General features: G+C 45.1%; 2 protein-coding genes across 9 annotated transcripts; one reads left to right on the forward strand and one right to left on the reverse strand.

Moving 5' to 3' along the window:
- The first annotated feature begins 294 nt into the window (after window positions 1-294).
- RPL7L1 (ribosomal protein L7 like 1) lies at window positions 295-12,303 on the forward strand. 6 transcript variants are annotated; one of them, XM_010973755.3, is made up of 7 exons: window positions 298-629; window positions 1,226-1,334; window positions 2,147-2,310; window positions 3,246-3,383; window positions 4,038-4,147; window positions 4,281-4,495; window positions 10,878-12,303. In XM_010973755.3, exons 1-6 carry the CDS (start codon window positions 589-591, stop codon window positions 4,487-4,489), a joined length of 771 nt encoding a protein of 256 aa, XP_010972057.1. In that variant the 5' UTR covers window positions 298-588; the 3' UTR covers window positions 4,490-4,495; window positions 10,878-12,303. The 6 variants fall into 6 exon arrangements, with proteins under 6 accessions (XP_010972061.2, XP_010972057.1, XP_010972060.1 ...); XM_010973758.3 differs by lacking the exon at window positions 10,878-12,303 and adding an exon at window positions 4,919-6,059; XM_010973754.3 differs by lacking the exon at window positions 10,878-12,303 and adding an exon at window positions 5,003-6,059.
- Window positions 12,304-14,052: 1,749 nt separating this feature from the next.
- PEX39 (peroxisomal biogenesis factor 39) lies at window positions 14,053-17,092 on the reverse strand. 3 transcript variants are annotated; one of them, XM_074348761.1, is made up of 3 exons: window positions 15,595-17,092; window positions 15,464-15,485; window positions 14,053-15,184 (listed from the first exon to the last, which is right to left on the reverse strand). In XM_074348761.1, exon 3 carries the CDS (start codon window positions 15,134-15,136, stop codon window positions 14,804-14,806), a length of 333 nt encoding a protein of 110 aa, XP_074204862.1. In that variant the 5' UTR covers window positions 15,137-15,184; window positions 15,464-15,485; window positions 15,595-17,092; the 3' UTR covers window positions 14,053-14,803. The 3 variants fall into 3 exon arrangements, 1 of the variants encoding a protein (XP_074204862.1); XR_012501147.1 differs by having other exon boundaries at window positions 14,053-14,422; window positions 14,687-17,092; XR_012501146.1 differs by having other exon boundaries at window positions 14,053-14,422; window positions 14,574-17,091.
- Between the last annotated feature and the right edge of the window lie 5,927 nt (window positions 17,093-23,019).

A 23,019-nucleotide genomic window follows, 5' to 3' on the forward strand; every position in this document is an offset into this window, starting at 1 on the left:
AACTCTTCTAAGGCTATTAGGCAAGATCCATTACTATGTGCATTTTATGAATAAAGGAAACAAAGGGACTGACGGGTTAAAGAACTTGCTCGGGGACCCACTGACGAAGCCAGGCCTACGTAATCAGAGCTGTCTTTTTCTAAACCATCCTAAGTCGTCCATATACATCTCCACCCACACGTGAGAGCCAAAGCGGTAGAACCAGCGCTCCCCACCCAGCCGAAAGTTGTCTCAAGACCGCCCGCAGCCCAGCGGAAGCCAGAAAAGCGGCGCCCACCCTCTGCCGGAAGTCGGTGCATTGTGGGAAGCGTTTAGATGTTTATAGCCCGGCCTCCAGCATTATGAGACTACAACTGAAATGAAAAGGGCTGGGTTTTGAAGATGATACGGCTCCAAAAACTTTCAAAGTAGTGAGAAGGAGGCTTTGTCCAGCTTTTGGCAGGAATCGGGGTTAGCAATACCTCAGCGGTTTACTGCGGCCAAGAGGGCGCGGGACCGCCCCAGTTGCCCCGCCGTGATATAGAGTGGACGTCTCTACGGTTGAGTAAACAGAGTGGTTCCTCTCTTCCTCACGCCGTGGAGCTGCGCATGAGCAGTAGCCGCATCGTTGGAAAGATGGCGGAGGAAGAGTGAGTCTTTGGGGCTGGGAATCTTTGGCGTGGCGTCTTGAGCATCCGGTGCCATCCACAGAATTTATTTCTTGGTGGTGGAAGATAAGGATACTTGTAGACTGAAGGGAGCGAATAGAAAGGGCTCCAGGTTACAGAAGGAGGAATAAGGAGCCATAGAGTTGGGGCGGGCGGAGGGCGCCGCCGTCGATTTCGGGTTACTTCAAGGAGCGAGGATTGACTTTCAGGCAGTGAGTTGGAGTGTGGGTTCCCCCACCCTGACATAAATAATATTTCTGCAGCTGAGTCTGCGTCGCCCCAACCCCACGGGGCGGAATCTCATCAATGATGGTGTCTGTAAAAGGCTGGGGTAGTAAAAGTTCCGTTGACATACACGGGATCGGTGGCTAAGGGGTTCCTGACTTTTTAAGGCTTTGGGGACGAGGGAATGGTAGGGGTTCATTTTGAGGACTGATGTCAGGAACGACAGGTTTCGGGGGAGCCTCAGCCTTTAAGAATTTGAAGGCAGTGTTTCCTGAAACCCAGGATATCGTTTAGAAATCCATTGACGGATTTGTTTCCTAAATGCTATCACTGGTCTCCCTTTTCTTTATCAGGCCAAGGAAAAAAATCCCTTTGGTTCCGGAAAATCTCCTGAAAAAGAGGAAGGCTTATCAGGCCCTCAAAGCCACCCAGGCAAAGCAGGCGCTTTTGCAAAAGAAGGAGGTAATGGTGGGGAACGAGGAGGAAGGAATAAGAATTTGTATTTTGTGAGTTTTATCCAGCATGTATTGAACTAGATTTGGTACTGACATTCCTTTCCCCCATCGATTGGATTATACCAGGTTTAATATTCTTTGTTTAGCAAGTATGTATCAAGCCCTTTCTGCGGGCAAGATACTGAGTGGAGTTTGTTAAGGAAAAGCGGAACGGAGATTGTTCCTTCTGGATTCATACCAGGTGATTTGGGAGGCCAAAAAGGCCTGTGTACCTGGAGGAAAACTTTTTTTTTTTAACGTACCAATTTTTGCTATTTGCTAAATGTTTTTGGAGAAATGCATATTTTGGAGGCAGGAAATAAAACAAGCAGGAGCTTTATGAGGCATAACACGGTGTTAGGTTCCATAAACACTTGTTGGGAAACATTGGTTGACAGAATGTAAACGAATTGGGTTTTTGTTTATTTAGCAGGAGCTTTTCCCAGTAGTTCCTGAGTTTTCTCAACTCCACCTTTACTTGGGTATCTCGTTTTTCCATTATGTAAGAATAGAGGATGTTTGTTGGCTCCCTTTCTGGAACATACAGGGAAATAAGCTCTATCAGTAGTGACTAATGGAGGGTATAGCGCAGTGGTAGAGTGTGTGCTTAGCTTGTACGAGGTCCTAGGTTCAATCCCCAGTACCTCTATTAAAAAATACATGAATAAATAAAAATAAACCTGATTCCCCCCCCCCACCAAAGTAGTGACTAATGAGTTACTGTTGTGGAAGTAACGACTACTAGAGGCATAAAATGGTGATGGTCTTCCTCCTCTGTAGCAGAGGAAAGGAAAACAGCTCAAGTTTAAGCGACTAGAATGGTTCCTGCATGATTCCTGGCGGCAGCTACGTGACAGGGTGCGCCTCAGACGACTAGAAGTGAAACCGCATGGCTTGGAAATGCCAGATAAACATTCCTTGGCCTTTGTTGTACGCATCGAAAGGTAGGAAACTTGCCGGATTCCTTGAGGCTGGGGAAAACTGTTGGTTCAGCTTTAGACCCTTTCTAGGGAGATAAGATAATAGGCCTTAAGCCACTAATGCAAGTTGTGCTGGGAATTCACGGCTCAGCAAAACAGATTTTGTCTTCAAGATTAGGGAGACAGACCTTAGGCAAATAGACATGAAAATACACTAATTGCTGTGAGGGTAAAGTGCTGGATGTGGGGCAAGGGGGCCGAGGTGTGGTGTGTAGTGGTTGAGGACACCCTGAAGTAGGAACTTGCAGCTGAGACCTGTTAACATGAAAGGAGTTTCCAGGCATAGATGAAAAAATGAAGTGAGGAATCAGGGTATCTTCTTGGAACTGAAGCAAGGTCGAGTGGATGGAGCACATTCAGTGCTGAGGACAGTACTGAAAGCATTTTCCACGTTTATTGATCCCTTACTCGTTCCTACCCACACATGCAGCTCCACCTCCTCCTGTTCCCCTACCCAGTCACCCAAACCAGAAACCTGTGGGTTTTAAATATGTATGAGCCTCCCACCACTGTCCATAGTCTCTCCTGGACTGTCATCTCAGCTTTCTAGCTGGATTTCCTGGAGTATGGTGTCATGCTCTTGTTTCTGTTTTATATGCTCTCCTCAGTGATTGTCAAAAACAAATCTGTTCATGTTTTCTTTACTTAAAATCTTCTATAGTTTTTACTGCCCACAGAAGCAAGTCCAGCTTCCTTAGCTTGACAGGTACAACCCCACACACAAAGTCAGGTATTTGATTTCAGGTCCTCTTCTCATAGCACCTCGGGTATTGCTCCACATCGCATGGAAGTGATCTGTGAGGCACAGTCTGTGTCCTACTCTCTGGACCCCCAGTAATGGCACACACTTCATAGGTACTTGCTGGACAGAGCCTGAATTCTTTTGCTGTTGATTTCAGGATTAATGGGGTGAGTTCACTTGTGCAGAGGACCATTGGAAGACTTCGCCTGAATAAGATTTTCAGTGGTGTGTTTGTGAAAGTAACCCCTCAAACCATAAAAACACTCCGTATAGTGGAACCTTATGTCACCTGGGGGTGAGTATGTTTTGAGTGAATTCATGTTAGATTATATTAAGAATGTTAGGATGCACCAGGTACTCTTCTCCAACACTCATGTTGCTGTGTCGAAGGAGCATTTTGGTGTGACTATCATGGTCACTAGGAATCAACCACCAGCCATAATAAGAACCTTGGCACGTGGGGTGGTTAGATCAGGGGGTATCCATGCCACTGATAATGGTCTGAACAGGGCCATGACAGGGTTCGGTCAGTTGTGGGCTAAGGCTGAGTAAGACTAGTAGAGGAGAGAGTAATTCTTGGAATCTTGAAGCAGAGCTAGGGTTGTATTTCTTCAAACATTAAGATCTGAAAAAAAGACTTAGATTTAATTTCAAACTCTTTAATAGGGTCACCTAGGTCAAAGTCCTAAAATGTAAGCCAGGACTTTATTTTTGCCTGGAAATAAATATCTTTGTCTGGTGAGTATTTGTATCCATAAATTTTAATTCCTATAGTTACATAGTCAGGGCTGCTTAGGTTTTTCACCTCCTTCGGGTGTACTGCAGGGCGCCTCTTGGGGAGGGGGAGAGGGGATGGGAGAATCCTTAGCCAGGCTGCAGGACTGTGTGGCCAGTGTAATGCAGTGTGCAGGGGGCCCACTAAGGTTGTACTTTATTCTGCCTCACATAGATTTCCAAATCTGAAGTCTGTTCGGGAACTCATCTTGAAACGTGGACAAGCCAAAGTCAAGAATAAAATCGTCCCTCTGACAGACAACACAGTGATAGAGGAGCACCTGGGTGAGTGCCCATCTTAGGGGTCAGAGCAGAAGGCACCAAGAACTTGCCAGAGTGCCCAGCTCTGGCAAATAAGAGCCTGCAGTATATGCTGGGGAAACATTGAGTAAAGGATTCTGAACCTTATGTTTCTTAGGGAAGTTTGGTGTCATTTGCTTGGAAGACCTTATTCATGAAATTGCCTTCCCGGGGAAGAATTTTCAGGAGATCTCAGGGTTCTTGCGCCCTTTCCAGCTCTCAGTGGCCCGTCATGCTACCAAGAATAGAGTGGGCTTCCTCAAGGAAGTGGGTTCACCTGGCTATCGAGGTGAACGCATCAACCAGCTCATCCGGCAGCTGAACTAAACCCAGGTGAGGCAGGGCTAAAAACTGCCCTTGGGCTGACTTTTGATGGGCTGTGCCTTGCCCCTTAAAAGATCTTTTTGCATTTACAAGTGTGTGAGCATAACTTGGCAGGGGGGAGGGGTGTATTCACAAGCCTAATGGATAGAGATGTGCTTGGTACAGTGAATGCCTGGTTAGGACAAGGGGCTCTGTCTACCCCAAGAGTTACAGGATGGAAAAAGTTGAGTAACCAAAAAAACCTGTGTTGCTGTGGTAGTTTAGCTGGAGATGGGGGGAGAATAATGTTAACTAATTTCAAAAAGGATCTGAAGGTATAATTATTGTTTCTGTTGAAGGAATCTTAATTCTTTGAAATTGCTTTTTGTTATTATTCTTAGATGCCAAGTTGCAGTAAATTTGTATTGATAAAGTTGTGTTTTTCTTCCTCAGCACAGCGCTTTGGAAGCATGTGTTTTTTGTTTTATGGAATTGTTACCCAGTCTCTTCAGAGATTATTTTCTGCTATATCTTCAGAAACTGAAGGGGAAGGGTCAGGGGAAAGATTGTGATGTTCACAGCAGACACTTTTCATCCCACCCCAGTTCCAAGGAAAAGTTCCTGTGTGTTTTCTGTGTTGGCCACCGTGCACCTCTGAGATCAGCAAGGACTCATGCCATGGAGGAGGGAGACCGTTTTGTTCCATCTTCTGCCCAGGGGTTTAATGTTGGTGAATGAATACCCAGGTATCACTACAGGACAGCAGTGGACCAAGCCCAGGGACATACTTGAACCTGGCTGTTTCCAGAGCCTTGTTTTGGAAAGAACTTGAAATACAACTAGAAAGAATCGCACAAAAGCACTGCTTGGTTGTCTGTGCTGTGTGTGAGTCCGTATTCTAACTTCAGTGACAGCTTGGCAGGCTCCCAGACGTGGCTGGCTCTAGGTGTATCTGGTGGCTTCCTTGTCTCTGCCTGCAACTGGCTTAGTGCTTTTCTCTAGCTCAGGGGTTTAGCTTATTTTTGGATCTATGAGATAGCGAGGGTCTCTCCCCAGGAAAACACCCATAAACTCATAAGTTTAGGGTGTTCATAGACCTTCTCAGGGACCAGGCACCATCTGTGATGAAGTCCTGCGCTATCAGGATTGGTCACTCAGGCTCTGACCTTGCTAGCTTCCTCTGGTTCCATACCCTGTGGATGACCAAAGCTTATTTACCAAGGTGGCTTTTTCCCTTTAAGCCAAATGGGTGTTTCCTATTAGCACAGCGTTAGCTGCTGAGCTCCTGTGCCATCTCTGACTCAGGGAAATGCCTACCACTTATTTTTTCTGGGCTTCAAGATGGAATTTTCTGGTTTCCCTGATGATCACTCTTCTTTTTCAAACCCAAATCAGGAAGAGTGAACCATTTTCTTGGTTTGCTGTGGATGAAATTAGCACTATTGGGTCTTTTAGGTCCCAGGCAAGCAGCTTAATGGACCCTTTCCTTACATATTCTAGACTCCAAAAGTAGTGCCCACTGCCCTGCAGGTAATGATGGAAACCAACACTAGGGCTTCTGGAGTTGTTCGACCTAATAAACTGGGTGATCTGATCCCACTTGTGTTTGTCATCAGTGTGCACCCCTAAATGGGCCTTCCCTCTGCTCCTGTCACAAGTTGCCTCAAGTTGTTACCTAAGCAGTTGGTGAAGGTGTGCCAGGCCCAGCTTAAGAGCTGAAAACACGCTTACCATTGTCTCCTGGTCCCTTAAGTCCAGCTCTGCTGCAGTTTTGGCTCGTGGGGCCCTCCGGCTGTGAGACTGAGTTGAAAGTATTAACGGTGCCTTAAAATGTGCCAGATTATGAGGTAATTAAGTTGTAATGATAATCAATCGATTTAAGGAAGAAACGGGAAATTTTACTTGAACAAAATTTGAGGATTACAACCCAAGAAGAGCATCTCAGAAAGCTCAGAACTATTCCACCAGTTAGAGGTCAAGACGTAAGCTTTTTGAAATACGGCTGTACATCAAATGATGTATTGACAGTTTCCATAATCCACATCTGAGCACTATGTGACCCCATATCAAGAAGGAATATTGTCTTTAAGGAGCTGTCTTAGGTGAATGGGGCTCTTCATGGTTGAGTGGACATTTCTGCCGATGAGGAAGTTTTGGTCAATAATGCAGATACACAATGCAGTGTGGGGAGAGGGAGGCCAAATGTGGGGAGAATTGTTTAAATTGTACTTGTCTTGCCATAAAACATGTATTACACAGTTTCCCTCTGTTGATCATTAATCTTTTGATAGAAAGCATTGGGTGATGAAATATTTTACTCCTCAGACCTAGTGTGGCTGCTTGCCTGCCCCAGTGTCCATCATGTCCCTGGATTCCAGGTCCTAATAGCCCAGTTCTCCCTTTTGGGGTGGGGGGGAGGTTATACTAGCAGAATGTTTGGCAAGGATTGATAGTGAATTCTAGGTTGTCCAGTAAGGGACTTAGGCTAATTTTCCTCATGTGCATTGTGTATGTCCATTATTTTATAGAAAACTCTAGATGTGATCTATAGTTTGGGGTCGTTCAGACATGATTATCTTAGTGCAAGCAGGTGACAGCATGAGAGGCAAGAGACTGTTGTAAGTTCTGCAAACTAAATTGGTAGTGGGAGCAAGTGTCATTACATTAGCAAAGATTTAAGTCAAAATCCTGAACCAAACCATTTTCCTAATGTTTACTCTTAAGTGGGAACAGGATTGTTCAAACCGGGTATTTGACTTTTCATGGGTCATAAGGTGGGTTAACAAATATGGCCAGATGGTCATGCCATTGGAAAACTGATAGAAACCAACGTGCCTGCACTGAAGGCAGATTGATGGTTGGCCGGGGCTGTTACCAAGGCTGCCTGTAAGTGACCTTGAGCCCAGGGGAAACCAGTTGTGCATCACCCTAACTAACATGGGGAAAGCCAAAGTCATAAACTTGTTCTGTAAATATTGGGTCTTGTTAGGAACTACCCAATAAACAACATCTAATATAAAAGCCAGAACAGGCATGTTAACTGGCTGGGTGAAAAGGGTCTTAGCGATATTTGTGGTAACATTAGCTTGCATGGTGCTACTTTTTTTAATTTTTAAATTGGGTGTTTTGGGGTGTTTTTTTTTGAGGGGGGAGGTAATTAGGTTTATTATTCATTTATTTATTTTTAGAGGAGGTACTGGGGCTTGGACCCAGGACCTCCTGCTGCTAAGCATGCACTCTACCACTTGAAAACTATACCCTCCCACCTAGACTTTATTCTATTTATTTATTTATTTTTTTAACATTTTTTAAAATTGAATTATAGTCATTTTTAGACTTTCTTTTAAAGTAAAATTTCTAAGGACCATCCAACTCAAGCCTTGGAGAGGAGAAATCCACCAAGGCAACCTGAGAGTACTGGACATAGGTAATTGGCCACAAACCCAACAACTGGACTGATTTTTGAAATGTGCATAATGAGTGAGCCCAAGAAATGCATTTGGTTCATAAGCAAAACAGAAATTGTCAAAGGAATTGGTATACAGGCCTAGTCCTAGCATCTTGGGTCAGCTGTCTACTTCAGATGTCCTCTTCTCATCCTGATCTGGTAGTGCTAATCTTAGTTGAAATCGGGTGTCAAAAATAAGAGTTTCAGTTCATTCAGGAGAGGCCCTTCCAACGTGGCTGCAAGGAGCCCTTTATCTCATGTCTCTTCCATTATGAACAATCTGGTTTAGGTCATGGTGAGTCCAGTCTTCATCCAAAATTAGATTACTGTGATAAACTTCAGAAAGTGTCCTTTTAATAACTAAATTTTACAAGGAGCTATCTGGGAAATGAATCTTAGCCAGTAAATACAGACTTCAATTAACAAAACTAGAATTTAATGTTCACTGAAACAATCTTTTTCTAAAATTACCCTCATTTCTACCAAACATTTGGTTAATTGTCCATAATAGCTGTAAATGACAAAAGACTAAAAGTCAAGGTTAAGAGCTTTTTGATTACAATACAACTGAAAAGAAACTTGGTTACTGCTATGACATGCACTAAAATTATGACTGATATTTTAGGGGTTCCATACAGTTTCCAGAATGTGTATATTAATAACATTTACCTATATGACAGCCTAAGAAGTTTTATCACTGCTAATTTAACAATGCTTCCCATTTAACATACCAGATAAACCTAATTAGTTTAATGTTCCTCTCTCTTGAGATGGAGAGAAAATATTTTGAGATGTTCTAAGGACCCTTTGGAACACCTGACAGTTAGCTAGAAGTCAAATGAACTTCATTTAGAAGTTGATCATTGGAAACTTTGTCAAAAATAACAGAGTTTTAAAACACTTGGCCAAACACAATCACAGGTCACTGTGAAACAATACCCATTCACTTAACCAAAGTAACTATAAAAGATCACAATGGCAAGTACAGATCACTTAGACACAAACTCACAATCAGTACAATATTCTAAGAAAACTCTGTCCTCTCAGAACCAAATTCAGGTTTTGTACTGCTTTACCTTTAAAATTCATTTTCTTATTAAGTTCAATCTTAGCCAATCTTGACCATGCACAAAACTCAGTGTTCCTTTTCCACAAACCTTTCACAACTTTCTGTATCTATTCAGAAACAACCAGCTCTATCTAGGACAAAACCACCTTTTCCCCTTGAACAAAATGCATTTTTCATTCCTCACACCTTCTTTGCTGAAAACACACATCCTGCTGCCCTTGCATACTGAAATGTTTCCTTGACAACTCTTAACCTTAACATGTTCATCTCTAGTGAGCACTAAGAAGTAGTAGTAAACTGTTTGTTGTATCAGCATTTTCTGATTGATAAACTTACGCTTTAGTTTTCCTCTCCTAAGAAGGCCCAGCAATTAATGTTCCAGTATCCTATTTGAAATGACACAGTGAATGAATTCTTCCAAGTCACCAAATCTGGAGATACCATACAGATATTCCCAAAACACAATTATTCCTAAAGAGTTTACTAAAAGCTCTTCTCATTTACTGTTACCAAAAAATCGGCCTCTGCACCCCGAAAAGTGAATTCAAACTCGGAGGCAAAGTTTGGGAGCAACGGAAAGAGCAGCTTTATTGCTTTGCCCGGCAAAGGGGAGTCACAGCAGGCTAGTGCCTTCCAAACTGTGAACCCCTTTGGGGTTGGGGCTTGGCAGTTACACAGGTAAACGGGACAGGGTGCAGCAGTGACACCAGTCAACACTGTTCTTTTACAAGAGTTCATCGGGTGTCATGAGAACTTCAGGTGATCCACCAAGGGGTCATCTGCCTGAGACCTCTCCTATCTTGATCTAATCCATTTGGCCTCCCAGGGGCTTCTAGAAGATCTGGAATTTTAAAGTTTTGGGGGGCTTCTGTATACCAACTAAAATAGGTGAAACAGTTTAAGATGAGAGCTCTCTAAAAATTTTAACAATTTAGATGTTTCTCCAATTCAAAGAATCCATGGAGCTAGCCCTACAAATATTATTCTTTGTTAATCTAATTTTAGAAAAGAGAAAAACACCACTGTTGTTTCCAGTAGACCTTGTGTGGCCCAATGCAAGTTCATGTGCCTGATGTACAGTGAGGTTAAAAAAAAAACACCTGAAATAATCAGAGTTTGGAGCAGAGAAAGGTTTATTGCTGGGCCAAGCAAGGAGAACCGGTAACTCATGCCCAAACCGCCCTGTTCCCAAACTCCCCAAAGGGTTTCAGCAGAACATTTTTAAAGGCCAATTAAGGGAGGGGCGTCCCAGGGTATGTGATAAGGGTATATGATCATCAAGCGTTAATATCTTCCATTTGGTGATGATTTTTTGGCATCTGAAGAACTCAGGAAATATGCATGAGATACTATTATCTGGGTACTCCAGAGAGGAGTTAGAGCAGGGAAGGGTCTGTCCCAGGAAGGCCCCATACACCTGCAAGCACAGATCCAGAAGACTGCCAGCTTTAACTGCATGCTCAAAATTCAGTACTGGAGTGTCAAAAAACAACAACAACAACTTGGCCATTTCAGGGCTGGATTTTCTTTAGTTTCCAATTAGTACTCACAAGCACACATAAACCCAGCTGGTATTCCCATAGGTGACTCTTTAAATAGGAGTTGCTTGGCCTGAGGCACAATTTCCCAGTATTAGTTTCAGATATGGGATAAGAGACATGATCTGAACAACTTTCTGAGGACAGTGTGGTGGATCACATGTGTGCTGCTCTGAGTCTCACTCCCCAAGGACCCTTGGGTGAGTCAAATTCTTTTATGTGGCTCGATTTCTCCCAGTGACAGCCTTAAACCATCATGGGTGCTGGGAATGCTGGGGGATTAGCCTTTGTCGTGCCCCTCCCCATGACCCCTCTCCAAGAGCAGTACTTAATGGTCGTGGTGGGTCTCCCCTATAGGACTGCTGCACATCATGAGGACTGATCCACAGACATTTCCACGAGGTCTTCAGTTGCCTGAGGACTCCTTGTGACCAGAGGAGCAAAATGTCCCTTTATTCTTTGGAACTGAATAATTCAGTCTTATTTCACTAGCAAAAGTTTTCAGACCATATACAGCTCATTTTTTTCAATTTAAGCCAAATTTAACAAGAACGCAGTGACCTATGCTTCCCAGGCCCCCTAGGTCTTTCCTAGGAAATGCTCAGTTGCCCCTTAAGACTCCAAGTCTTACAGTCTACTCAAGCAATAGAAACAAAAGGGACCTAATGAAACTTACAGGCTTCTGCACAGCAAAGGAAACCATAAGTAAAACAAAAAGACAACCTACAGACTGGGAAAAATTTTTGCAAATGAAACCGACAAAGGCTTGATCTCCAGAATATATAAGCAGCTCATACGACTTAATAAGAAAAAAACAAACAACCCAATCCAAAAATGGGCAGAAGACCTAAACAAGCAATTCTCCAAGGAAGACTTACAAGTGATCAATAGGCACATGAAAAAATGCTCAATATCACTAATTATCAGAGAAATGCAAATCAAAACTACAATGAGGTATCACCTGACACCAGTCAGAATGGCCATCATTCAAAAATCTGCAAATGACAGATGCTGGAGAAGCTGTGGAGAAAAGGGAACCCTCCTTCACTGCTGGTGGGAATGCAGTTTGGTGCAGCCACTGTGGAAAACAGTATGAAGATTCCTCAAAAGACTAGGAATAGACTTACCGTATGACCCAGGAATCCCGCTCCTGGGCATATATCCAGAAGGAACCCTACTTCAAAATGACACCTGCACCCCAATGTTCACAGCAGCACTATTTACAATAGACAAGACATGGAAACAGCCTAAGTGTCCATCAACAGACGACTGGATAAAGAAGATGTGGTATATTTATACAATGGAATACTACTCAGCCATAAAAAACCGACAACGTAACGCCATTTGCAGCAACATGGATGCTCCTGGAGAATGTCATTCTAAGTGAAGTAAGCCAGAAAGAGAAAGAAAAATACCATATGAGATCACTCATATGTGGAATCTAAAAAAAAAACCAAAAACAAAGCATAAATACAAAACAGAAACAGACTCATAGACGCAGAATACAAACTTGTGGTTGCCAAGGGGGCGGGCGGTGGGAAGGAATAGACTGGGATTTCAAAATTGTAGAATAGATAAACAAGATTATACTGTATAGCACAGGGAAATATACACAAGATCTTATAGTAGCTCACAGAGAAAAAAATGTGACAATATATGTATGTTCATGTATAACTGAAAAATTGTGCTCTACAATGGAATTTGACACAACATTGTAAAATGATTATAAATCAATAAAAAATGTTAAAAAAATAAAAATAAATAAAATTTATCCCTTTACTGATTCAGGTATAAAAGTTAAATCATAACTATTTCTTTTTACCCATAAAACAGTTACAATAATAACACCCACAAAAAAAAAAAAAAAAAAAAGACTCCAAGTCTTAAGTGAAAACCAGCTCCAATAAAATTTGTACGGCCATCACCCAAACAATGAGATATGAACATGAGGAGAACTCACCGGAACATCCAAGGAGTACGGAGAAGCCAGTGGGGCTCAGTGGGCTCGTGCTGGTACTGAGCACTGGTTCCAGGTAGACTCTAGGTGCCCCCTGGTGGGTACCTCTGATATCCTGCTAACTACAACAATATGTGATGAAAAACTAATCAGTCAGTCTAAGCAAGAAATGGAAAATTTTACTTGAACCAAATTTGATGATACAACTCAAGAAGAGCATCTCAGAAAGCTCTGAACTCTTCCACCAGTTAGAAGTGAAGACAGTTACGTAAGCTTTTTGAGACAGAGAGCTGTACATCAAATGACATATTAACAGTTTCTATAATCCACATCTGAGCAGTGTGTGACCCCTTATCAAGAAGGAATGTTATCTTTAAGGCGCTGTCTTAGGAGAATGTGCTATTTACGATTGAGTGGAAATTTCTGCCGATGAGAAAGCCTTGGTCAATAATACAGATACACAATGCACAGTGCAGGGATAGGAGGCCAAAGGGTGGAAATGTTTTGTTTAAATTTTTCTTGTCTAGCCATAAAATATGAAATTTATTTCACAGTTGGTTGGCTCAAGAGTTAATCTGCCAGGATTAGAAGGTATAGATGTTACTCTTATACTGTAAAGCATTGATCAGATCACCTTAAAATGATGTATCAAAAGTCATGGGAAAAGAGCAGTTGTGAGTACGGAAGCCCACAGTTTATATCCCAGAGCTGTTTTATACTAAATATGGGAATGTTTCCACTTTTGCCTATAAAATGGGGCTAATGTGGTCTATCTAGCCTGTCTGCCTCACATGGTTAAGGGTATTAAGCAAAACAACAGTTTTTAACTTAGAATTCTATATAAAAATGCTGCATTTCTACACTAGAAATTGACACATTGCCAACTGACTATACGTCAATTAAAAAAAAAAAAGATGCACTTCTGTATTGTGTACCATGATATATACCTTTCCCTGAACAAGTTGTGGGACTCTCCTTATTTCTGGGAAAAGCTAGCCCTATGATCTAGCCTGTACATTAGTGTGTGCTAATGTGGGTCCATGACAGTCAACATAAATGCCTGGTATGTTCTAGGCGTAGGGAGAACAAACAACCTAGTTTCAGGAAGCAAGAGTAGGTGCAGTGAGCCATGGGGCAGATTTAAAGAGACTGACTTTAGAAGACAGAGTTTTTCCCCTGCTGTAAAGCCTCCAGCCCCTTGCATGACCCAGCTGGTGCTCAGATCCTAGGATTCTAGGGGCTGTTCTTGACTGGCCTTTTTTATGCTTTGAGATTTCACTCGTTGTCATTCTTGGGCCAAGTTTTTTCATCAAACCCCTTTTTTCACTGCCTATCTAGAGAATGGCTGTCTGAAAGCAAAATGCCACTTGGATCCCAAGTTCATTTCCACAACCACCAGAATAAGCTGAATCAGGAAATAAACACCAACTTCTACATTCCTAAGAAATCGTTCCCAGCGGGTCAGAACCGTTTAGTGTATCCTAAGCAGCATTTTAAAAGTGAAAACACATCTATGCACCTCAAGTAGTAAAGTATGAGAGATGTTTCAATTAAAAATAAGGACTGAAACAGGAGTTATTAAAAAAAACTGTTTACTGAGGCTCATGGTCCAGAGATATGAATACAAAACAACCCCAAAGATGCTCCCTGGAGGCTTAAGTCCAGCTGATAGGTGGAGGTAAATGCACAAAAGAGGAACAGCAGAATGGCCAGTATCCAGGGTCCGTGTCTATGCGGGACAGTCACATCCTCCAGATCTCAGAGCCAGGTCGAGTGAGAACAATGAACAACCTAAAAGTTGAGGATTATGTTTTATCTGGCGGACTTTCTGAGGACTCAAGCCCAGGAGGCAGCCTTGCAGATAGCTCTGAGGGACTGCTCAGAAGAGAGAAGGGAGGAACCAAAATACAGTTTTGCAACAAAAGCCAGGTAGTCAACCAGATAGCTGGAACAACAAAAGATTTCTGTTAATTAAAGAAAACCAGACATCTCAAGTCAATGAATTTAGTGCTTCTTCTATGCATGGGAATAAGCAAGAATCTGGGCTCATTGAAATCATCCCTTTGAAATGCACCTCAGCTGCCTAGGGAAAGTACCTGTGCTTTCCATCCTGAGTCTCCTAGGGAGCACCATTGCGGGTGCTGCAGGGGCTAAGGGCTTGGCAGCCGGCAGCCCATTTGTCTCCATCCTGAGTTCCCTCAAAGCTCACCGTGGGCAAGGAGCGGTAGTGGCTGTTGGCCGCAGCATCCTTTGTTGATATGACAGGCAACATTTTTCATTCACAGCTGCAAAAGACCTCGAGCACCAGGAACCCACTAGGTGCCACCTAGGAAGGCGCCGTCGCACCTGCGCCAAGCCGGGCTCCTCCAGGAGGTTGCTCTGCCCATACTTTAGGGTCGGTGGGCCTGTGGCCCAAGGTCTGGAGCGGCGGCGCCAGGTCCTCTGCGGAGCTTGCGGCCTCCCAGGGCTTGGGCCTCCGCGGGAGCCGGGATGCCGTGGGTTCGCCAAGGGTCGCCGCGATGTGGCGCCTCTCCAGGTCCGGGAGCTCCTCGCCCTGCTGGACCAGCTGCAGGAGCTGCGTTAGGGTCACCGAGGCCGGGGCTGACTCCGCCGCCGCGGGAACATGGCCCGACCGGCTGGGACTGCAGGGCGGCTCCATAACGGGCGCGGAGCCTGGGCGCTTCCGGGAGGGATGGGTGCAACCACCCTGGGAGGAGAGGAAGGGGTGCAGACCATACCAAGCAGCCCAGAGAGCGGGGAGCGCTGTAGAACCACGGCCGGCTCCGCGCCGACGCGCTTCACCCACACACGCACGGCTTAGCCCGCCCCAGAGCCCCCAGTGTGGGATGCGTTAGAAGAACCATGAAGGCGTGCACAGAATGCAAGTGCGTGCCGACTCGCCGGTGCAGGCAAAAAGACTCGCGTTTACGCACGCACACACACACACGCGCACGCGCACACACACACACACACACACCGCACATACCTGCTTTCTGGCTCCGCAGCACCTGACAGAAAATAATGGAGGAGAGGTCTCCAGTGACTGGAGGAGAACTGGGAATCAGTGACACCACAGCGGAGCTTCTCTCTCCCCATGTCCTGCCATCAAGACAATACCTGGTGTTCCCAGAGGGGAGGGGAAAAGATGCAGGCAGGCCAGGCGGGCTAAGTCCCTCAAGCGGCTCCCGAAGTCAGGGCCAATACAGCTCAGGTTTCTAAGTTTAACAAAAGCAAGCCTAACCTGGCACACACCACTTTAATCAAATAAGCAAAGCTCAGTTACTATTAATAGAACAAACTAGCATCATGTGTGATAAAAGGACTTTTCCCGTAGGGACGTGAGATGGAAGGACGTTATTGTGGCTTATACGAGTTAATCTGAATTGTATACTAACTAAAACGGCCTACCAAACATACACTGTACATCTGCTTTCATTATTAAAGAAAAGGGCACATCTGCCAGAAGTAAAGAGTTTTCATGTTAAAAATAAAGATTAAATGTCCCTCTTCCTGGGTCACTAACACTAGTGCTCCTTTGAGGATGAGTCCCGTCCCAGGTGCCAAGGCCATACTGACTCGCTACGTTCATGCTGGTCTGGGCTTTTTTGTTTTTCCCCCAAACCTTGAAGAAATGTAACCCTGACTTGTTTAATGTTCTTTGTTCTGACAAGATACAAAACTGGACTGAAAAACCTGCTTATCTAGAGTAACTTCTTAGAGTAATCTGGGAAGTGGGCTTCTGGGCTAGTCCTCAGTTTGGCTCAGATAAAACTCTTTTCTATTCTTATTATTATTTATTGATTACTTTCTACGACATCTGTCTCCTGGAGTGAGGCACTGAGGGGGATACCACAACTCTTCCATAGTGTTCCTGCCCAAAATGTTCACTCTGAATCTTATCTTGAGCAAATGAGCAGACAAATCAAAGTGGGAGAGCATTCTGCAAAGTGACTGGACTGCAAGCTTTATAGATGTCGATGTTACGAAAGACAAAGAAAGAAAGAAAAAGACAAGACGGCAGAACTATGTCAGACTAAAGGAGGTGTGAAAAGTGCAAAGTGTAATCCTGGATTGGATCCAAAATGAGGGGGAAATTTGAAGATGGTCTGTGTATTAGATGACAGTGTTATATCAGTGTCAAATTAAGTGCAGGAATTGTGTCTTGGTTATGTGGGAGAATGACCTTGTTCATAGGAGATATATGCTGGAGCATTTATGGGTGAAATGTCATAATAAGAAAGAGAGAAAAAGAGAAAGCAAATGTGGCAAGATTGCTAAGAACTGGTGAATCTAAGTGGTTTGAAATTTGTCAAAATACAAAGTTGGAAGGGGTGAGCTTGAGAAGCTAGTGTGGAAGAAACTGTCCAAACAAAGTGTTAGTTGAGAAAGAATTTGACTGGCCTTTGTCCCTGGTTCCTGGAGGGGAGACTAAATCCTTGGAATTTCCCAAGTATTAGAAGTAACATTCATAGTTTATGCCAAGGAGGTGACTCATGGTGGCCCCTAAATGGTTTCAGGACTGGGGCTGGCCAACCATGTGATTAAAGAGTTGGGGCTTTGAGCCCAAGGTTTGTAGGGGAGGCAGTCCAAGGAGGGGGCCTGGAGATTGAGTTCAGTCTCCAGCCAATGATTTAATCAGCCATGCCTATGTAAGGAAGCCCCTATAAAAACTCTGGACACAAAGCTCAGTGGAGCGTCCTGGTTGAACTCATCAACGTGTCGGGAGATTCCACAGGGAAAGGCTTCTGTGCCATCTTCCGGTTGCACCAGGAGCCAGCACAGTAGCCCAGCATGCAGGACCCTCTCAGACCTTGCCCTAGGCGCCTCTTCATTTGGCTGCTCCTCCTGATTTATATCCTCTCTAATAAAACTATAATCATAAGAACAGTAATTTTCTGAGTTCTATGTTCTGTGAGTTGTTCTGGCAAATTATTGAACTTGAAAGGGGTCATGGGATCCCCTAAATTTGTACTCAGTGAGTCAGAAGTGCCTGTGGCCTGGGGCCCTTCTGAATTTGCAGCCAGTGTCTGAACTAAGAGCACTCCTGTGGGGACTGTGCTCTTGAACCTGTGGGATCTGTGCTAACCAGCCAGTTAGTGTTTGAGCTGAAGGGCAGCACCTCCGCTGGCGTTTGTAACATGGAACTGGAGGAAGAACTCACCCTTCTCTCTGTGGCCTGCGTCAGTTTCTGGGTGACCTCCTGTACTTCCTGCCCTAAGGATTTCCTCCTAAACCACCAGATTCTCTTTCTTCCTCAGATGTCCTTGGCCCCAGTTCCACTCCTCACAACCTAGCTGGTGGGCTCTGGGTTCCTGCTCCACCACTGCCTTCCTTCCTACCAGAAAACATCTTTATGGAATTAAAGCCAACCTCGGGCATCCTCCCCCGCTCAGTGAGGACCACATTCTCTTAGAATTAGGTAAAGTGATGTGTATGCGTTTGGGAAGTGGGGAGTTGTCTCAGCATCATAATTTTTCTTCTCTCCAATTCTTTTATTTCCTCCTCAGCACAACTCCAGAAGACAGACAGGATGAGTCTGAGAATTAGGGGTTGTCAGGAGGGACTTCTGGCACCACTGAACCCAACCCCCTCATATACAGGGAGGTAAACTGAGCCAGTGAGAAGGAGTAACAGGGCTGGGGTTGGAACGTGGGCCCGCTGACTCCTAGCCCAGGCTGCCTCCCCTTGACAGGGCACAGAGGCCCCTGCCCTGTGGGCAGCCGTCCTGAGCCTGTGCCCTGCCATGGACGTGCACACAGAAGGAAGGGAGACGAAAGAAGGAAAAGTGAGTAAACCCACTGGTGGGGACAGAGATACCTCCCATCCAGGCACATCCACAGCCTTTCCCTGCATCAGCTGGGACCCTGGAGGCCAAGAAGTCATTTCTGCAGGGTGTGGCAAGGCCAGATTCAACCTCCAAACACCACTGAGCTCGTTTATAACTCATTAGACATCTTTCACCCATGATTTTCAACAGTGCATCTCAACAGGAAATGCTCTTCAGGGAGGGATAAATTAGGGGTTAGGGGATTAACAGACACACATTACTACGTATAAAACAGATAAACAACAAGGACCTACTGTATAGCACAGGGAACTATACTCAATTTCTTGTAACAGCCTATAATAGAAAAGAATCTGAAAAGAAAAAATATATATGTATGTACATGTATAATTGAATCACTTTTGGAGGGAGAGTATAGCTCAGTGGTACAGTGTGTGCTTAGCATGCACGAAGTCCTGGGTTCAATCCCCAGTACCTCCACTTAAAAATAATAAATTTAAAAATAATAAATAAAAATAACTGAATCATGTTGCTGTACACCTGAAACTAACATTGTAAATCAACTACACTTTAATTTAAAAAATTAAAAACAGGAAATGCCCTTCCCTATCCTTCATTTATTGGAGCCCAATTCATCTTTCAAAGGCTTCTCGGTGGGCCCACCCCTCCCATCGTTGCCATCAGCATTAACTGGTCCTCCTTCTGTGCTCCTGCTGTCCCTCGCTCATCTCACCGTGCACCCGTTGTCTCTGAGACTAGACCGTGAGTCCTACTCAGCTAATATTCCTATGTGCCTAGACTGGCAGCTGCAGAGACCTAGTGGTGTTCAGAAATGTTAACTAAATGCTTGGATGACTGAATCTCTTGTTATAAACTCAAGGAGAAAAGACTGAATTCAACTCAATGCAAGCACAGACCGAGAGCCTGCCATGTGCAGTGCCCAGTGCCCAGTACCCAGAGCCTGGTGCACAGATCCCTGCTCTCCAGGGGTTCACAGCCTACCTGGGGGAAAAGTCACAGAACTAAATGATGATGATAATTATGATACACATGTATCATAGAATTTATCATACAAATAATGCCGTGCATTGCCTGGTGTGGGAACAGTGTTCTGTGCCCAGTGATATAGCAGCCTACACTTTAGAGTGGTTTTGAAATGTATTTGATCTCAGAGCACATACATGGGAGCTGCTCTTATGGTCACCTTGTCGGCCTGCAGGGCTGGCCCAAGCCCGATTCTGGAGCCAGATCCTAATGCCACCCCTGGCTCTTATGAGCTGCGGGACTCTGGAGCAAATTGTTTCCATTTATCTGTGCTTCAGATCTCTACCTGTAAAACAAGAGCCATGATGGTGCCTGCCTCACAGGACTGCCCAGCAGATCAAATGGGATAACGAATGATGCCCAATGAAGGCAGTTATTAATATTCTTATCCAGTGGTGGTTATGCTGGCCATCTCCTGTTGGCCCCTTCAGGTCCTCTCTCTACCCTTGTCCTCCTGGCCTCCTGGCCACTGACATCTGCAGACACTTGCAGTCGGCTCCCTGAACCTCTGGCTTTGGCCAATGGTGGGCCCAGCAGGAGAAAGGAGAAGACAGTCAGGGTATTTACTCTGCATTTTCTCTCCCTCCAGGATCTCCACTGGCTGCAGGGTCCCTCCACACGGCTCTCTGGCTCTGGGGCCCCACACTGCTCCCTCCCCTCACTCTGCAGGCCCGTCACTAGTCCTGGACACTGCGCTGTCCCTTGGGATTTCCCTTCACACTGCTGTGCCTCTGTAAATAATCCTTTTATTAAATTCCCCTCAAATTACCCAATATAAGTGTTCCATCTATTTCCTGCCCATACTCATCAATACAGGAATTGGTTCCAGGAGCAGCCTCAAACAGGATACTGGGAGTGGATGGATCACCAATTCAAGGAGGACAAGGAAAGCCTCTGCGCAGTGGGGGAGAAGCACCCAGGAAATCCACTGCATGCAGAGTCTCACCACCTCTCAAGCTACTGCCGGGATAGCGCAGAAGGCAGGATAGGGCCCTGCATTGCTGGGGAGTGGAGGAGCGAGATGAAATGGCTTCGGCTCTTCTACACTCTGGTGTGGAGTCCTGTGGCTTCTGATGGCCTCAGGGAACACGTGCAGGGGAAAGGAGAACTAAGAGTCATCAGTATCTGAGGAGGAATGTGAGTGAGCCATGAGGACTTCTTGATGGGACTTGAAGGGATCCCTCATCTCCCACAGACAGAGGGGCTCACATGGCTGGATTAAATGCCTCTAGGTCTCTTACGCTAAGGTGAGGGCATTGATGGGGAAGGGGTGGAGCCCAGAGATGGGATAAGGATATCTGGGCAGACACAGACAAGCCTGGGAACTCTGAACCCGCAAATTCTTTTGAAGGGTCTCGTCTGTGCAGACAGCCTCCTCCTGCAGTGATCCTGTCTCCTAGGACATCAGCCTCAGAACCCTTCCCACACCACCCCTCCTTGGCCCCAGGCCCTTTGTGAGTTAGATCCCAGCCCAGCCTGGGTGGAGAAGCTCTGAGCCCACGCTAAGAGGAGAATGCCCAGACAGAGTCACAGGCCCTGCCAAACTGACTTGGCAAGAGCCACGGGAGCATGTATGGAGAAGATTCTAGGGGAAACAGACCCAGGAGGGTGGAAAGTTAGACCTGGTTTGGCCAAACCCATGGCCCAGGATGCTCATTCAGGATTTTGGACTTAATGTGTTGGCTCAAGTACCTGGAAGAAGCGTGAGTAGTCTGTTAGGTTGTTTAATTAAAGTCTGGACTTAATGTAGCCTAGAGTTAATAAACTTAAAACGCCAGAATTTCCTTGGTATACTATAGAGGAAGGAATCCAAAGTCTCAGAGAGATAGGAATGCTGGATTGGATTTATTACGTGCAGTCTGCTTCGCCATCCCTAGCCACATATGTTAAGGGGGCCTGGAAAACACTCCCTTTACCAAAGCAGTAAGAAATGCATCGGTGAGGACCACCAGCAACCTTGGCTTGCTCTACTGGTGGGCCTCCGTAGGCTAGAGATGCTAGTGGGGGATGCTAGAGACTGGAACTGAATACCCTGACCTGGATGAGAATAATGGTATCCTGGTGGGGCAAAGAGCAGGTGGTGATGCTTAACAGCCAAAGGCAAAGGAACCACAATGACCCATAATAAAGCATGGGGAATAATGGTCATCAGGTAGACAAAATGATAGTCCTGTGGGCCACAGTCACCCCTTTTCCCCAGGTGCTCCAGGACTTGCTCAGCAGACCCATGGTGGCAGGGTGGAAGCTATATTTTGGCTCAGTAACATGGTCTTCCTCTCTCTGAGGCTAATCTGGCTGAATGTCCATCCTATTTACAGCCCAGAGCTGAGTCCCTGAGTGGACACCATTCTCACCTGATCATAGATTGATTTGTTTGGGCCCCTCTAGCATGGAAGGGCTGTGCTTTATCCTCATAGACACATATTCCAGGTATGAATTCACCTCTGCTTCTGTCAACACCACCATTTATGGACTCACAGAATACTGTATGCATCACCATGGCATTCCACATAACATTGCCTCCAACATTGGCACACATTTTATAGCCAAGGAATGAGCTCACACCCAAGGCATTCACTGGTCTTACCATTTGCCCCATGACCCAGGAGCAGTTGGCTTGATAGAATGGAGGATTGGCCAGCTGCAGGCTCAGAGCAGAGTTAAGAAACTACACCCTGCAAGGTGGACGTGCTGTCCTACAGGATACAGTGTCTTCTTTAAGCCAAAACTAGAATCGTATATAACTGAGAGGCGGGGGTAGCAGCAGCCTTCTCACTATTATAGCTAAAGTCTATAACCTACTGGAAGAACTTTTGCTACTCACCCCCATAACCTTGCCCTCAGGAAGTTTGGCGATCCTAGCATCCAAGGGAGAAATGTTTGCACCAGGCAAGGGTCATAGAGTTGGAAGCTGAGATGGCCCCAGGCCATTTTGGTTTCTCACGCTGTTGAACCCACAGGCAGAGAAAGGGGGGCGGTTACTGTAAGGTCTGGGTTGACTAATCCCAATTACCAGAGAACATTAGGTTGCTACCACAGAATAGAGGTAGGCACTAGGTCTGGGACCCAGGGGATTCACACAGTGCCTCTTAATAATCCTCTGCTCAGTTGTCCTGGTTAACAGAAAACCTCAGCAACCCACAATGTCAAGACTACCGAGGACTCAGACACCACAGGAATAAAGGCCTGAGTCACCACCAGGCAGAGAACCCAGTCCAGCCAAGGTGCTGTCAAAGAAGAAGAACCTGTCACTGGAGGTGTAGCAGCTAGCCGTGATTATGAACTTGGGCCTCATAACCACTCTTCCCCTGCTAACTTATGTGAACACCGATGGTAGGAAACATTTTAGATTCCAGTGGACATATGACCCCTTCGGTATCACTGGAAGAGACTTCTACTTGCAAGTTCAGCAGACACACAGGCTGACGCCCCGTCTGCCCCTCTGGTTACAATCTAATCAGATAGGTCAGATTTATGCTCAGTAATCATTTGGTAATATCAGCAGTCTTCTCTAATAAGTACTGCTACGTTTCCTTAATTTTCTTTCTCATATTCTATGTGGCTCATCTCAGTTTAACAACAGCCCTGGGTTTTCTACCTGGGTAGGTGAAAAAAGAAGGGAGAGAGAATCTGCTGTGTACCAGGCACTCAGGTGGGTACTCATATTTCACTGAATTCTCCCAAAAACCTTGTGAAAAGAGCTTTGGAGAGAG

Source organism: Camelus bactrianus, chromosome 20 (genome assembly GCF_048773025.1).
Source record: "Camelus bactrianus isolate YW-2024 breed Bactrian camel chromosome 20, ASM4877302v1, whole genome shotgun sequence".
Taxonomy (NCBI): Eukaryota; Metazoa; Chordata; class Mammalia; order Artiodactyla; family Camelidae; genus Camelus; species Camelus bactrianus.